We start from the raw sequence: 15,933 nt of genomic DNA, 5'->3' as shown, positions 1-15,933 counted from the left end.
TATACATTAAGAATTTTTTGGGGCTGGCGCTGTGGCTCACTTGGTTAATCCTCCACCTGTGGCGCCAGCATCCCATATGGGCACCAGTTTCTAGTCCCAGTTGCTCCTCTTCCAGTCCAGCTCTCTGCTGTGGCCCAGGAGTGCAGTGGGGGATGGCCCAAGTGCTTGGGCCCCTGCACCCGCATGGGAGACCAGGAAGAAGCTCCTGTCTCCTGCTTTTGGATCAGTGTATCTCCGGCCATTACTGCCATTTGGAGAGTGATTCAATGGAAGGAAGACCTTTCTCTCTGTCTCTCTCTCTCTCTCACTGTCTATAACTCTACTTATCAAATAAAAAAAAAAGGAATTTTTATTGTTTTGATTTCTTAAGACTAGGTTATTTTATGTAAGGAATCACAACTTTGTTCGATTAGAAACAGATAAGCAATGCAATGTGTAAATTAGCTACAGAATATAAAAGGGAGTAGTGGGGTTGGGAACAAATTGGAAAACTATATGCCTAGACAAATGCATGATCATTAAAAAAAAAAAACCTTTGGGCCGGTGCCGCGGCTCACTAGGCTAATCCTCCGCCTTGTGGCACCGGCACACCGGGTTCTAGTCCCGGTCGGGGCACCGATCCTGTCCCGGTTGCCCCTCTTCCAGGCCAGCTCTCTGCTGTGACCAGGGAGTGCAGTGGAGGATGGCCCAAGTGCTTGGGCCCTGCACCCCGTGGGAGACCAGGAGAAGCACCTGGCTCCTGCCATCGGATCAGCGCGGTGCGCCGGCCGCAGCGCGCCTACCGCGGCGGCCATTGGAGGGTGAACCAATGGCAAAAGGAAGACCTTTCTCTCTGTCTCTCTCTCACTGTCCACTCTGCCTGTCAAAAATTTAAAAAAAAACAAAAACAAAAACAAAAACAAAACTTTGGAAGCAGGCATTTGGCCGCATGTCAAGACGTCCATGTCCTGTATCAGAGTACCTGAACTCAATACCCAGATCTGCTCCAATTCCATCTTTCTACTACTGCAGATCCTATGAAGCAACAGTGATGAATCCAGTAAAAGGGTTCCTGCCTGGCACATGGGAGACTTGGATTGAGTTTCCAGTGCCCAACTTGAGCCCAGCCCAGTCTGGAGCCATCACAGGCATTTGGGGAGTAAATTAGCAATGGTATCTCCTTCTGTCTTCCTGCCTTACAAATAAAAAACAATTAAGATTTATTTATTTGAAAGGTAGAGTTATATATAGACAGACAGACAGTGAGAGAGAGCGAGCGAGCGAGCTTCCATGTTTTGGTCTCAAAATGCCTGCAATAGCCAGGGGTGGGCCAGGCAAAAGCCAGGAGCCAGGAGCTTCATCCAGGTCTCTCATGTGGGTGGCAGCGACTCAAGTACTTGGGCCATCTTCTGCTGCTTTCCTAGGTGCATTAGCAGGGAGCTGGATTAGAAGTAGAGCAGCCAGGTCTCGAACTGGTGATGCTGTGGCTTTACCTGCAGTGCCATTGTACCAAAAACTTTCATTAAAAAAAAAACAACAACACTTTTGGTGTTTAAACAAACTAGCCAATGTATTGTTTTATTCCCTTCATAGATGACCCCTGCCTTATATATTCATATTGTAAATTTCTAAAATTTCTTTCTTTTTTGCATGAATCTTTCCTTAGTTAAGGACACAGAGGAGATTCTTGCCTAAAGAAAACCAATTTCAAAGTAAATAACCCTTCCTGAAGTAGATAATCATAGTTATTGCTTTTGCATGCATAAATTATGATTTTTTTATGTTAGGTTTGCCATTACTTAAATATATGTTCAATCCTTTTAACTCAAATTCAGTTGTTTTATATTAAAATATGGGCTGATTTTTCTAGTATGTAATACTGTTTCTTTTCCTGTTTTATATTTTTAAGTTTTAATCAAATTCTGGATTTAACGTTACTATTTTAGGTTGTCTTTCTTCTGGGGAATTGGGATGAACTTCTATATGGAAATAGCAAAGATGAGAGCTGGGAGAAGACTCTGGGCTCACTTAATAGAAAAAATGTTTCAGCCTAAAAACTCTAAATCTCTTCTTCTAAGAGCGCATTGTCAGACATCAGGATGGTCGCTTACTGAACAGGTACACATAGTTTCGAAAATAGAATTTCCTGGTGGGTATTTGTCCTTGTAGTTAAGGTACTGGTTAAGATATGTACGGTTTATATTGGAATTCTTGGATTTGATACCCACCTCTTACCCCTGACTCCAGCTCCCTGACAATGGAGATTCTGGTAGGTAATAGTGATGGCTCAATTAATTGGGTTCTGAGAGAAACCTAAGTTCCTGTCTTCAAGCTATGGCCTTGCCCATCATTGGCCATAGCAGGCATTTGAAGAGTGAACCAATGAACATGACATCTCTGTCTCTTTTTCTCTCTCTGACTCTCAAATAAATAAATTTAAAAATTTATTTTAATAATTTTTAGTAAATTAATTATATATTATTTTGAGCAAAATTGGATAGTCAGGTACTGGATTTAAGAACCTATGTGCTAATATTTTGAAATGATAGGTATTCTGAAGCATAATTCACACTTTCATTTGTATTTACTACCCATATTGTAACAAATAAATTTGGCTCCCTCTAGTGGTTAACAGGATAAAAATCATTGAAGACTTAGCTTCCGTGTAGTGCCCTTTGACTTTTTTAAAAGTAAAAGGGGCGGGTGTTGTTGCATAGTGGGTAAAGCCGCTGTCTGCAACAGCAGCATCCCATATGGGTGCATGTTCTTGTCCCAGCTGCTCCACTTCTGATGCAGCTCCCTGCTAATGGTCTGGGAAAAACAGAGGAGTATTGTCCAAAGTATTTAGGCCCATGCCACCCACATGAGAGACTTGGAAGAAGCTCCTAATTCCTAACTTCTGCATGGTCCAGTGTTGGCCATTTTAGCCATCTGGGGAGTACAATAGTAGATGGAAGATCTCTGTCTCTGTATTTGTCTCTCTCTCTGTAACTCTGACTTTCTAATAAATAGATAAATCTTAACCATCATGTTTATAGCCAATATTTGGAATCAGCTGAGCTGTCCATCATCAGATGAATGGGTAAAAGAATACTATATATATATATATATATATATATATATATACATACAATGGAATATTATTCAGCTATAAAATAGTAGGAAATTTTACCAGTTGCATCAAAGTGGATGGGACTAGATGAAATCATGTTGAGTGACATAAGCCAGAATGAGAAAGACAAATACCACATGTTCTCCCTTGTATTTAGGAGCTAAAATTAAATTTAAAAAAAGAGAAAGAAATGCTTGTGTGCATCAGTATTGCTGCAAAAGTATTTTTTTCAAACTTTGTTTTATATTTATGTCAAACTGGTATTAAGAATGTTATACTACTATAGTTAATGATCTGTGATTGCTTTAAAATTTATTGGGTGAAATGGTCGTTTTTACATTCAATTACTGTTTGTAGCCATTGCCTATATTCTTACTAAACTAGGGTCTCATTGCTTTTCGCTTATTAAGCTTCTTATTTAGTGAAGCAGTAAGCCTTTTTACTATAATGTAAATTAAAGATATATTATCTCAAATACTAAAGAAAGAGAGGGACAGGGAGGAAAGAAGGGAATATCATTGTATTCTTAGAATTGTATCTACAAACTATGTTAAATCTATTAAAAACTAATTAAAAATTAAAGTCTGAATTAGAAGTAAAAGCCATAATTTAATTAGTACTCTATTATATAATTTTAAAATGAATATTCTGAGTCTAAAGTTGCCCAGTTAAAATTATTTTACACACATTTTTTATTTGTTAAAGCTATTTTTAATAAACTTTTTAAAGATTTATTTATTTATTTGAAAGGCAGAGTTACAGAGAGTCAGAGACAGAGAGAGAGGTCTTTTATCGCTGGCTTACTCCCCAGATGGCCTCAGCTGCCAGAGCTGGGCTGATCGGAAGCCAGGAGACAGAAGCTTCTTCTGGGTCTTCCACATAGGTGACCTGGGCCATCTTCAGCTTTCCAAGGCCATAGCAGAGAGCTGGATCGGAAGTGGAGCAGCTGGGACTCGAACTGGCCCCTGTATGGGACGCCAGCACTGCAGGCAGCGGCTTTATCCTACACCATAACGCTAGCCCCAATGTCAAAGCTGTGTTGTTTAAACAAGCAAACAATGAGACCATTTAAGTGTGATGAGTAATTAATGTTATTCTATTAAAATTGTGTGGTCATCTTGTTTGTAGACATGTTCTATTTACATATTAAATTATTTTGATACATTGTATAAGTTATAATTTTAAAGTTATATTGCTTTTATATGCTTAAAAATGAATAACAGCTAAATAGTGAGAATTTTATACATAGAGGTATAGAAATTTTCAGATTGGTAGAAACTTTAATAATCCTTTTTGCTTTAACCTAGTTATTTATACAGCTAAGGAAACTGTAGTTCAAGGAAGTCTAATGACTTGTCCAAATGATGATTAGGAACATAATATACTTGAATGCAAATTTGCTTTCTGATGGTACCTTGCTTGTTTAGTCTCTGTATTGTGCTATGTTTGTATATACTATATATACCTATATATATGCTATATTTGTATATATCTCAAAGTCAGTACTTTGAGATATATTAAAAAATTAGAAGATAGTGAATTCTGAGATGAAAGATCATATAATCAAAGTAGTAAAGGTATATTCTGTGATATACTTATGGAAGACTAGACACGACAAATAATAAGATAATGTTTTAGTGCCTAACCACAGATTAAACATTTTACCTCAGTTGTCATTCTGGTTTGTTCACTAATATGTGTAAGTTTATTTAATACTCAGAAGCCTAATGTGGATGGGTATTGGCATAGAGAATATAAAGCAATCACAGCTTAATTATATTGTTTTTATAGCTAAGTAACTGTCAGCTGTTTCTTTGTTTTGTTTTTTATCCAACTGTTTTAGGATCCTTACAATAACATTGTCCGTACTGCAGTAGAAGCAATGGCAGCTGTGTTTGGAGGCACTCAGTCTTTGCACACAAATTCTTTTGATGAAGCTTTGGGTTTGCCAACTGTGAAAAGTGCTCGAATTGCCAGGAACACACAAATCATCATTCAAGAAGAATCTGGGATTCCCAAAGTGGCTGATCCTTGGGGAGGTTCTTACATGATGGAATGTCTCACTAATGATGTTTATAATGCTGCTTTGAAGGTCAGTTTCTCCTATTGGCAACTTTGCTTTTAACATTTATGGACTTATAAGTCAAGATTTATTGATTTGTTTGATTTATAAGAAATCACATGTATTTCTATTGGTTTATAAAGATGAGAGAAAAGGAAATATAGATTTGATTTTATAGTTTTCAAAACTGAAACTTGATTTACAAATATGTTGGAATTCTGTAGTAAAGTATTCAAACAATTCAAAAGAAAGCTAGCATTAAAAAAAACTTGTAGAGAAAAAGAATTGTAATCCTTTTTTTTCATACATCTTTGAGTAAGTTTTATCTTTATTGGTTGCTTTTTATTTTGATCTGCATATTATAAAATTACACGTGCATACTGTTTATTCTAGTTTCATCAACTTTTGACATCAGACATTAGACTTCAGATATTATGCAGGTATGGTAGTTTAGTATTTTAGCTGATTCAGACTCTTTCTTTCCTTCCTCTCTTATGAGGGATCTTCAGAGTTCATGGACAATGTATATTATGAAAATATTATGCCTGAATTTCAGAATTTTTGCACCAAAATGAGCTTATCTTTTAACTCCATTTTTCTATGAGGCTTGTGAAATAACTTGTATAATCTTTTCTGAAGTCCTCTAGTGCTCTCATTTGATTTAAACTGGTTTCTCTCTAGGCCTACTGACCATTCCTGTTCTTTGATTTCTCTGCCATTATCCTGGAAATATGTTTATACTTCTCCATGATGAATTTTGAATCCTGTATCCTGTGTTTATCTGTATGTTGTTATGACACACATCTTGCAGCAACCTCCTAAAATGGTGTAAGAGATCAGTTATTTAAAGTTTGCATGTTTGAAAATTCCTATATTCTATTCCTATACTTGATTGGTAGTCTTATTAAGTTTGATATTTCAGGAATTTGCCAACAAGTTTATAAACATTGATCTGTTTTTTATTCTTGCTTCCAATATTTCTTTTTTCTAAAGATTTGCTTTTTATTTGAAAGGCTGGTTTGCAGACAGAGGGAGAGACAGAGATAAAGAAAGGGGGAGAGAGAGAGGGAGAGAGAGAGAGATCAATTGATCTACCATCTACTGGTTTTCTCCCCAAATAGCTGGAATGGCTGGAGGTAGACCAGGCTAAAGCCAGGAGTCAGGAGCTTCTTCCCAGTCTCCCTTGTGGGTGTGGGGGCCCAAGCACTTGGGCCATCTTCTGCTGCTTTCCCAGGAGCTGGATCAGAAATGGTACAGCTGGGTCTGAAATGGTGCCATATGGGGTGCTGGAGTCATGGCGGCTTAATCTGCTATGCCACAGTGTTGGTCCCTAGCTTCCGGTATTTCTAATCAGAAATTCGATGCCATTCTCATCAGCATTCTTCTTCTTAAAAATATCAGGAGCTCCTCTTTATTGTGTTGATGTGTATCTACATTAACCGGAACCTTTGATGGGTCTTTTTTATGCTACCTCTTTTTAAAAAATATTTTCATAGCGCTGGGAAATTTTCTTGTGTTATTTTTCTTTACATAATTTATTGCTTCTGTTTTTTTCATGGGTTCTCTCTTTAGAACAAATCATAAGACAGTGGGCCTCCTTAAATAATATACTGATACTCGTTTTTTTAAATAATGCATTTCTGATTTTTTGATTTCTTTTCCTGGAGATTCATCACCTTTATCTTTCTACTTAATACTTTAGCATCCATTTGATGTATTTTTAACTTCTAAGAGCTCATTTTTGTTTTTCTAATTTACCCGCTACATTGTATTTTGAACTATTGTTTCATTAATGTGGGATTTATTTTTATTCCGAGGATAGTAATGATTGCAGTTTGTATTATCTCTGTTTTCTCTGTGTACTTTGTGTCTTTAGTCTTATTTAGAATTCAGGCTTTTATTTGAGCAAGATATTTTACTCTTGCTTTCCTCCATATTTATTGTTTGATAATTCATTACCTCTCTAGATCACTTTTTTCAGAAAGTAAACTTCAGTTCTCCTGACTGAATGAGGGAGGCAGTTGCAAACTCTCGAGTAATCTCCTTCTTTTTAACTTCCCATCTTGCCTTATCATTCTTTGGAATCCAATATAGATTCTTCTTTCTTGAATTCTTAGGGAAAATCAAGATTGACCTTTTTCCTTTCTACCCAATTATATGTCTTTCCACCATTTATTTTCTATCTTTATATCTGAGGCTGTGATAGAAGGTATAGATAGTTCCTTGTTTCATTAAAGAAGGAATTAAATAATTTCTCTGTTGCTCAGATAAAAAATATAATTACATTTTGGTGAGAGGGAGGTTATGGGGGAAAAAAGCCACTATAACCCAAAAGTTGTACTTTGGAAATTTCTATTTATTAAATAAAAGTTTGAAAAAGTATAATTACATTTTGAAGTATACTTTGTCTTTGCTTATATAACTAAAAATAAGTATGAGAAAACTGATGCTATGTTTAGTTTTCTCCCAAGTCTTAAATGAGAGGTTTTGTGTTTTCCAGAATGTGAGCAGTCTTCAAAAAGTTCATGGAAGATGTGTCTTATGAAAAAAGCTACATATAGATTTCAAAACTTTTGCAAAGGAAAGTTATCTTTTGATTACCTCTTCTGTGAACCTTTTGAAGCACCTTTGTGAACTCGTTTTTTTATAAGTAACTTTAAACATGTAAGTCCTAATTAATAGCATTGATGTTTATCTTTCTTGTGAAATATTGATTTATAATTTTACTAGTAGTAACTATATAACATTCATATATAATTTATATACTTTAAAAATTTCACATTCGCTTCTAGTTTTATTCACCATTTTTTCTTATTAGCTCATTAATGAAATTGAGGAAATGGGTGGAATGGCCAAAGCTGTTGCTGAGGGAATACCTAAACTTAGAATTGAAGAATGTGCTGCCCGAAGACAAGCGAGAATAGATTCTGGTAAGAAAGTGGAAAAATGTATATATGAAATCAATATTTGAAAGCATAGTTTTTCTTGAAGATAACAAATCCAAGGGTACTTCGAACATTTTGTGGAAAGTAGGGGCTCACATGAGGTACCTGTTTAAGCTGCTGCTTGTAATACCCATATCTCATATAGGAGTGCCAGTTTCAGCCTGACTACTCCACTTCTGATCCAGCTTCCTGCTAACGTGCCTGGGAGCCGGTCTGAGTCTCAGCTGCAACACTTCTGATCCAGCTCTCTGCTCTGACCTGGGAAGGCAGTGGAAGAAGGCCCAATTATTTGGACCCCTGCCTCCCTGTAGGAGACTGAGATGGAGTTCCTGGTTCCTGGCTTCAGCCTGGCCCAAATCTGGCCATAGCTGTCATTTGGGGAGTAAACCAGTGGAAGGAAATTCTCTCTCTCCCTCTTACTGTGCCTTTCAAATAAGTAAATAAATAAATAAAACTTCAAAAGTTTGTGGAAAACAGAATTTAAAGCTAATTTATTTTAGAGTATTTTTTTAAACTAAAGTTTGATATTTATTCAACTTTTTAAGGTTAAAAATTACATATAATGAAGTTTACGGTACTTAAAGATTATCACTCAGTGAGCTTTGAGGAGATGCCAGATGGTCAGCCTCATGAGTGTTGTGGGTCATCTGCAGTAACTTTGGGAATCAGCTCAATGGAAGGGCCAAAGGCTTTCAAGACCAAGAGGCCAGAATTAAGGTGCTTGGAAGGCAACAGAAACCAGGAGGGGAAATGGGTGGGAAGGCCAAGGGATGAGCCCCAAGAATCCCAGGGACTTGATTTTTTTTTTTTTTTAAGATTTATTCATTAATTTGAAAGGCACTGTTACAGAGAGGCAGAGGCAGAGAGAGAGAGAGGAAGAGAGAAAGGTCTTCCATCTGCTGATTTACTCCCCAAATGGCCACAGTGGTAGGAGCTGGGCTGATCTGAAGCCAGGAGCCAGAGTTTCTTCCAGGTCTCCCACGTGGGTGCAGGGGCCCAAGGACTTGGGCCATCTTCCACTGCTTTCCCAGGTCAGAGCAGAGAGCTGGATCAGAAGTGTTGCAGCTGAGACTCAGACCAGCTCCCAGATGGGATGCCAGCTCAGCAGGCGGTGGCTTTACCCACTAAACCGCAGTGCTGGCCCTGATTTAAAGGATTTTAAAATTAATTTTTATTTATTTATTTTCATTTTATTTGAAAGGCAAAGAAACAGAATGAGAGACAGAGACAGAAAGAGAGCTTCCAGTGACTGGTTCACTCAAATGGTACAAAAATTTTTGAAATCAACGAATATGAGGGATCTTGAAAAAGTTCATGAAAATGCATATTATTGAAAAGCTATGAAGGATTTCAAATTTTTTGCACTAAAGTAAACTTATCTTTTAATTTCATTTTTTAAAAAAACTTTTTGAGGTACCTTCATATGTGCCTTGTGACCAGATGTCACCAACATTTTGAGGATAACACTGTTGATGGTTATTGTGCTATGTTTTGGAGAGTTCTGATTCAACTAATCCATAATACTTTTAGACTATCTTTTTGGCATAAAACTGTGAGAAGGACAAACATGGTCTCTGCTCATAAAGACTTACATTCTATTAAAGAAAGAAAAAATGAACAAGTAAACAATAAATAAAAGTACAGATTGTGATAAGTGCTATGAAGGAAATAGAATATAGCCTGGGATAGGGGAGATGGGATGTCTTTAGGTAACTTTAATAATCTGATAGTTTTCCATAAAATAAATTCTTTATACATAAAAAAGAACTTTTTTAAAGAGATTTATTTATTTATTTGAAAGTCAGAATTACACACAGAGAGAAGGAGAGGCAGAGAGAGAGAGAGAGAGAGAGAGAGGTGTCTTCCATCCGCAGATTCACTCTTCAGATGGCCGCAACGGTTGGAGCTTCACTGATCAAGAGCCAGCAGCTTCCTTTGGGTCTCTCATGTGGGTGCAGGGGCCCAAGGGCTGGGGCCATCCTCTGCTGCCATAGCAGAGAGCTGGATCGGAAGTGGAGCAGCTGGGACCCGAACTGGTGCCCATATGGGGATATATAAGAATATAAAGTGCAAGCACTGTGATATAGTGGGCTAAGCCTCTGCCTGTGGTGCTAGAATTCCATATGAGCGCTAGTTCATGTCTTGGCTGCTCCTTTTCCAATCCAGCTCTGTGCTGTGGCCTGGGAAAGCAGGGGAAGATGGCACTAGTGTTTGGGTCTCTCCTTCTCCTTCTCTATGTATCTCTACCTATTAAATAAATAAATAAAATCTTAAAAAAAGAATTAATGTAAAATATTAAACTTATCATGAAAATACATGACAATCAAACTATACCTATTTGGCAGTTGTTTGTGAATACAATCTACATATGATTTTTCTTTATGGGAAATCAACAGGTTCTGAAGTAATTGTTGGAGTAAATAAGTACCAGTTGGAAAAAGAAGAGTCTGTAGAAGTTCTGGCAATTGATAACACTTCAGTGCGTAACAAGCAGATTGAAAAAATTAAGAAGGTATTAGTAGCTGTTTTTACTTTAGTTTTTTTTGTGTTCCAGAAACTGGCTAAGTCCTTACATTGTCCTACTTAATCCTTACAACAACTGCATGAGGTGGGTATTATTTCCCATCATTTTAATGATAAGGAACCTAAAGATAAGAAATTGAAAAACTTGCTGAGGATGAGTAATTGGATAACCAGAGTGCAATCTAGGTCTGTTAATTATCTAAAGGAAACTTGAAATATCATTCAAATATTCTCTAAGTTCTATTTTTTTTCCTTTCTTCAGTGTTCTTTCTAAACACTTAATATAATTGACCCATTTGTTTCTAGTGTCTTGCTGCTTCAGAAAAAAAAAGCCTAAATAGTTTGTACTTGGGAAAATCAGGGGTGTTACTCCTTCTTTCTGATTTATCAGGACTATACCAAATTAGAATTATTTTAGAAAATCCTGAGTAAATAAATTAACTGGATGAATGAAATTCCTTGGCAGAGTTACAGAGGGAGGCGGACAGGCAAAGGAGGAGAGAGAAAGAGAGAGAGAGGAAAAAAGAGAGAGAGAGAGAGGGAGGGAGGGAGGATTTTCATCCACTGGTTTACTCCCCAAATGGTTGCAATAGCCAGGGCTGGGCCAGGCCAAAGCCAGGAGTCTGAAACTCCATCTGGGTCTCCTATACAGATGGTGTAGGGGCCCAAGGACTTGGGTGCATTAGCAGGGAGCTGGATTGGAAGTAGAGCAGCCAGGACTTGAACTGGTACCTGCTATAGGATGCTGGCGCTGCAGGCAGCGACTTAACCCACAGTGCCACAATACTGGCCCTTATTCTTTTCGTTTTTGTCTCATATTTTTGAGGTTAGGATTATTGAACAATTCCCATTTACTATATGTCAGAATCTAATCTTCTGACTTCTGTCTCCTTGACCTTTTTCATAAGGTCAAATCCAGCAGAGATCAAGCATTGGCTGAGCGCTGTCTTGCCGCGTTAACTCAGTGTGCAGCCAGTGGAGATGGGAATATCCTGGCTCTGGCCGTGGATGCAGCTCGGGCAAGGTGAGGATATGGAGGTCTAGAGATTTCCAAATGCAAAAAGTGGCCAGTGGAGATCGTCTTAGTATATGTAAATAAAAGATTGATCATATAAACAATGTGAACCCAAAAGAAAATAATGAAAATCATAATAAATTTAATTCTATTTTTCTTAAACATCTGCACATTTAAATCATTCATACATTTTGAATGGAGTATACTAATAGTTGTGTATTTTACTGTGACTCAAAGCATTTGAAGCTTTTATGATGAATCCATTTCACTGATTTTCAGGTGCCTACCACCTTCCTGTTTCAATAATTAGATGACCCTTAGAGGGTTAAATATTTATCTGATGTCATACCATTGCTTTTGAGTTATTGTTAATCATGAAGCAACCAGAAGAAAATCAACGTCCTTCTTTTGTTTGTTTGTTTGTTTTCAAGTCTCTATATTTTAAGAGTAGAGTACTTTTAAAAATTGTTATCAATTTTATATCTCCTATTGACATATTGCCCCGCTGGGTTTGGTTTCCTACTGGCTTTACTGTTTTCACCAGTCATTTCTTGTTGAATGGAATGTGCAAAAAGATTTACTTCTTATCAAAGTTCTGCTCTTTATTCATTTGTATTGTTGAATGGTGAACCATTGAGATACTTGCCTACTTGGAGTTTTAAGTTCAATCATTTTTTGGTTGACAAATATTGAAAAGAGAGTATAATTCTTAGGCATCAGACATCACTTTTTCATACACATTCTCAGGAGAGATGTTTTCATAATACATTAAAAACCTTATTTAGGTTTTTGATATTTATTTCTACTTATGTGATAAAGTTCATTTAATTGTATTGACTATTAAAGTAAACAGATGCCTTTACTTCAAAATAATGTTATTGGAACTTCCATATACTATTTTAGATGTACAGTTGGAGAAATCACAGATGCCATGAAGAAAGTATTTGGTGAACATAAAGCTAGTGATCGTATGGTGAGTGGAGCATATCGCCAGGAATTTGGAGAAAGTAAAGAGATAACAACTGCTATCAAGAGGTAAAATATCAGGTTGTTTTAAGCCAGAATTTTATCTTTTTTGTCACATAATCCCCTTGACTCTCCTGAAGCTTAGTTTTGTCATGTATAAATATTTGAATTGACTTTCCTACAAATCTGTAATACTAGTAAAACTAATAAATATTCACTGTAGTATTTATATTATATAATATATTAAATACAATGATTATAAAAACATAAATATAATTAACACATAATTCCATAGCTTTGCGTTATATGTAATCATTATGTGTAAATATTTATACATACATATATTATACAGTTGTATGCTAACATGTTGATGACATTTTGGTAAATGATGGACTGCATAAATTATGGTGATTCTATAGAATTATAATAGAGGTGAAACATTTCTATCACTTCATGATGTCTTTCTTCCTAGCCATTAATACATTCTATAACTCACATGTATATGGTATGCTGCTTTATGTGTGTGGACAATTGTATAGAAATATAACACATAATATTATGTACAATAAATAGTACTGGATAGATATTAATGAGCAACTGTGTTACGGGTTTGTATATTATTTTTAATCATTATGTTACAGTTTATTTCTGCTTACAAAAAAAAATGTTTACTCTAAAACTGTATGCTGTGTTACGTAGGCAGCTGCCTCATAGAAGAGATCTTTAGAAAGTTTTTGGGAAAATGAAATTAAAAGATAAGTTTATTTTGGTGCAAAAAACTTTGAAATCCATGTATGATTTTTCCCAAAATATTTTCATGTGCTTTTTTTTTTTTAATTTATTTTTTTATTTGAAAGTCAGAGTTTCACAGAGAGAGGAGAGGCAGAGAGAGAGAGAGAGAGAGGTCTTCCATCTGTTGGTTCACTCCCCAGTTGGCCTCAATGGCCAGAGCTTTATGTGCTATGCCACAGCGCCAACCCCTCATGAGCTTTCATAAGGTTCCTTATACATCTTGTGTTTATAGTGTCTCTAGATCGCATCATTTTATTCTGTGCTTGATTTAGTTTTGTGTTGTTTTGTTTATCATAGCTATAGAAGCAGTAAGCTATAACCTGTATATACATCATATCCTAGGTGTATAGTAGGCTATATTACAATGATTAATGTGAATACACCATAAAATTTGTATACTGATAAAATCTCATTAACCATGTTTTTCTCAGAATCTGTCACTGTTAAGTGACTCATGATTCTATGTAAATGTATATATTTGTATTTTATTTTATTTATTTATTTTTATTTATTTATTTATTTATTTTTATTAAACTTTTATTTAATGAATATAAATTTCCAAAGTATAGCTTATGGGTTACAATGGCTTCCCCCCTCCCATAACTTCCCTCCCGCCCGCAACCCTCCCCTTTCCCACTCCCTTTCCCCTTCCATTCATGTAAAGATTCATTTTCAATTCTCTTTGTATACAGAAGATCAGTTTAGTATATATTAGGTAAAGATTTCAACATTTTGCCCATATAGCAACATAAAGTGAAAAAACTACCATTGGATTACTAATTATAGCATTAAATAGCAATGTACAGCACATTAAAGACAGAGATCCTACATAATTTTTTTTTCAAATTAATTAATTTTCTATGCCATTTCCATTTTAACACCAGGTTGTTTTTTTTTTTTTTCATTTCCAATTCTCTTTATATACAGAAGATCACTTCAGTATATAATTAGTAAAGACCTCATCAGTTTGTGCCCACACAGAAACGCAAAGTATAAAAATACTGTTTCAGTACTAGTTATAGCATCACTTGGCTTTAGACGACACATTAGGGACAGATCCCACATGGGGGATATTTGTATTTTATATATAAAATTACCTACTACTTACTAATTAATAAGGATTAAATTAAATATTAAAGTGAATATTTCTAGTTTTAGTAAAACCAACAATATTTCCAACTTTTACATATTACCCTTTATAATTTTTTTTTTTAAATTTTTTGACAGGCAGAGTGGATAGTGAGATAGAGAGACAGAGAGAAAGGTCTTCCTTTTGCTGTTGGTTCACCCTCCAATGGCCGCCGCGGTTGGCGCGCTGCAGCCGGTGCACCGCGCTGATCCGATGGCAGGAGCCAGGTGCTTATCCTGGTCTCCCATGTGGGTGCAGGGCCCAAAGACTTGGGCCATCCTCCACTGCACTCCCTGGCCACAGCAGAGAGCTGGCTGGAAGAGGGGCAGCCGGGACAGAATCTGGTGCCCCGACCGGGACTAGAACCTGGTGTGCCGGCGCCGCAAGGCAGAGGATTAGCCTACTGAGCCACAGCGCCGGCCAATATAATTTCTCATTTCAAGTAGATCCTTATATATCACATTGATATTATCACTTAATATTCTCCAAATATTTAGTTTTCAGTCTGCTTACTATGGCAGTTTTTAATATTTTAAGTGTATTTACATTCTTCAATTTTTTGAATAAATATAAAACCTTAATTTTTTTTTTTTTTAGTAAGGACATTTTTTTTAAACTTTTATTTAATGAATATAAATTTCCAAAGTACAGCTTATGGATTACAATGGCTTCCCCGCCCCCATAACTTCCCTCCCACCCGCAACCCTCCCCCCTCCCGCTCCCTCTCCCCTTCCATTCACATCAAGATTCATTTTCAATTCTCTTTATATACAGAAGATCAGTTTAGTATATATTAAGTAAAGATTTCAACAGTTTTCCCTGACATAGCAACACAAAGTAAAAAAATACTGTTTGAGTACTAATTATAGCATTAAATAACAGTGTACAGCACATTAAAGACAGAGATCCTACATGCTATTTTTTAAAAATTAATTTTCTATGCCATTTCCAATTTAACACCAGGTTTTTTTTTTTTCATTTTCAATTATCTTTATATACAGAAGATCGATTTAGTATATACTAAGTAAAGATTTCATCAGTTTGCACCCACACAGAAACACAAAGTGTAAAAATACTGTTTTAGTACTAGTTATAGCATCACTTCATATTAGACAATACATTAAGGACAGATCCCACATGAGATGTAAGTACACAGTGACTCCTGTTGTTGGCTTAACAATTTGACACTCTTGTTTATGGCGTCAGTAATTTCCCTAGGTTCTAGTCATGAGTTGCCAAGGCTATGGAAGCCTTTAGGGTTCGTCGACTTTGATCTTATTCCGATAGGGTCATAGTCAAAGTGGAAGATCTCGCCTCCCTTCAGAGAAAGGTACCTCCATCTTTGATGGCCCCATTCTTTCCACTGGGATCTCACTCGCAGAGATCTTTCATTTAGGTCTTCTTTTTTTT

The 15,933-nt window shown here is 36.3% G+C and overlaps 1 protein-coding gene across 2 annotated transcripts in view; it reads left to right on the top strand.

Annotated features, from left to right (window-relative positions):
- MMUT (methylmalonyl-CoA mutase) overlaps positions 1-15,933 on the top strand; it is a 32,162-nt gene that overhangs the window by 10,163 nt on the left and 6,066 nt on the right. For both annotated transcript variants that reach the window (XM_062186245.1, XM_062186246.1), the window contains exons 5-10: positions 1,926-2,097; positions 4,935-5,183; positions 7,972-8,083; positions 10,495-10,610; positions 11,530-11,645; positions 12,540-12,671. In XM_062186245.1, the coding sequence (XP_062042229.1) occupies positions 1,926-2,097; positions 4,935-5,183; positions 7,972-8,083; positions 10,495-10,610; positions 11,530-11,645; positions 12,540-12,671 (897 nt within the window). The remainder of the gene's footprint in view (positions 1-1,925; positions 2,098-4,934; positions 5,184-7,971; positions 8,084-10,494; positions 10,611-11,529; positions 11,646-12,539; positions 12,672-15,933) is intronic.

The sequence above is a fragment of the Lepus europaeus genome, chromosome 3 (genome assembly GCF_033115175.1).
Source record: "Lepus europaeus isolate LE1 chromosome 3, mLepTim1.pri, whole genome shotgun sequence".
Classification (NCBI taxonomy): domain Eukaryota; kingdom Metazoa; phylum Chordata; class Mammalia; order Lagomorpha; family Leporidae; genus Lepus; species Lepus europaeus.
This window is presented reverse-complemented; position numbering and strand designations above follow the sequence as displayed.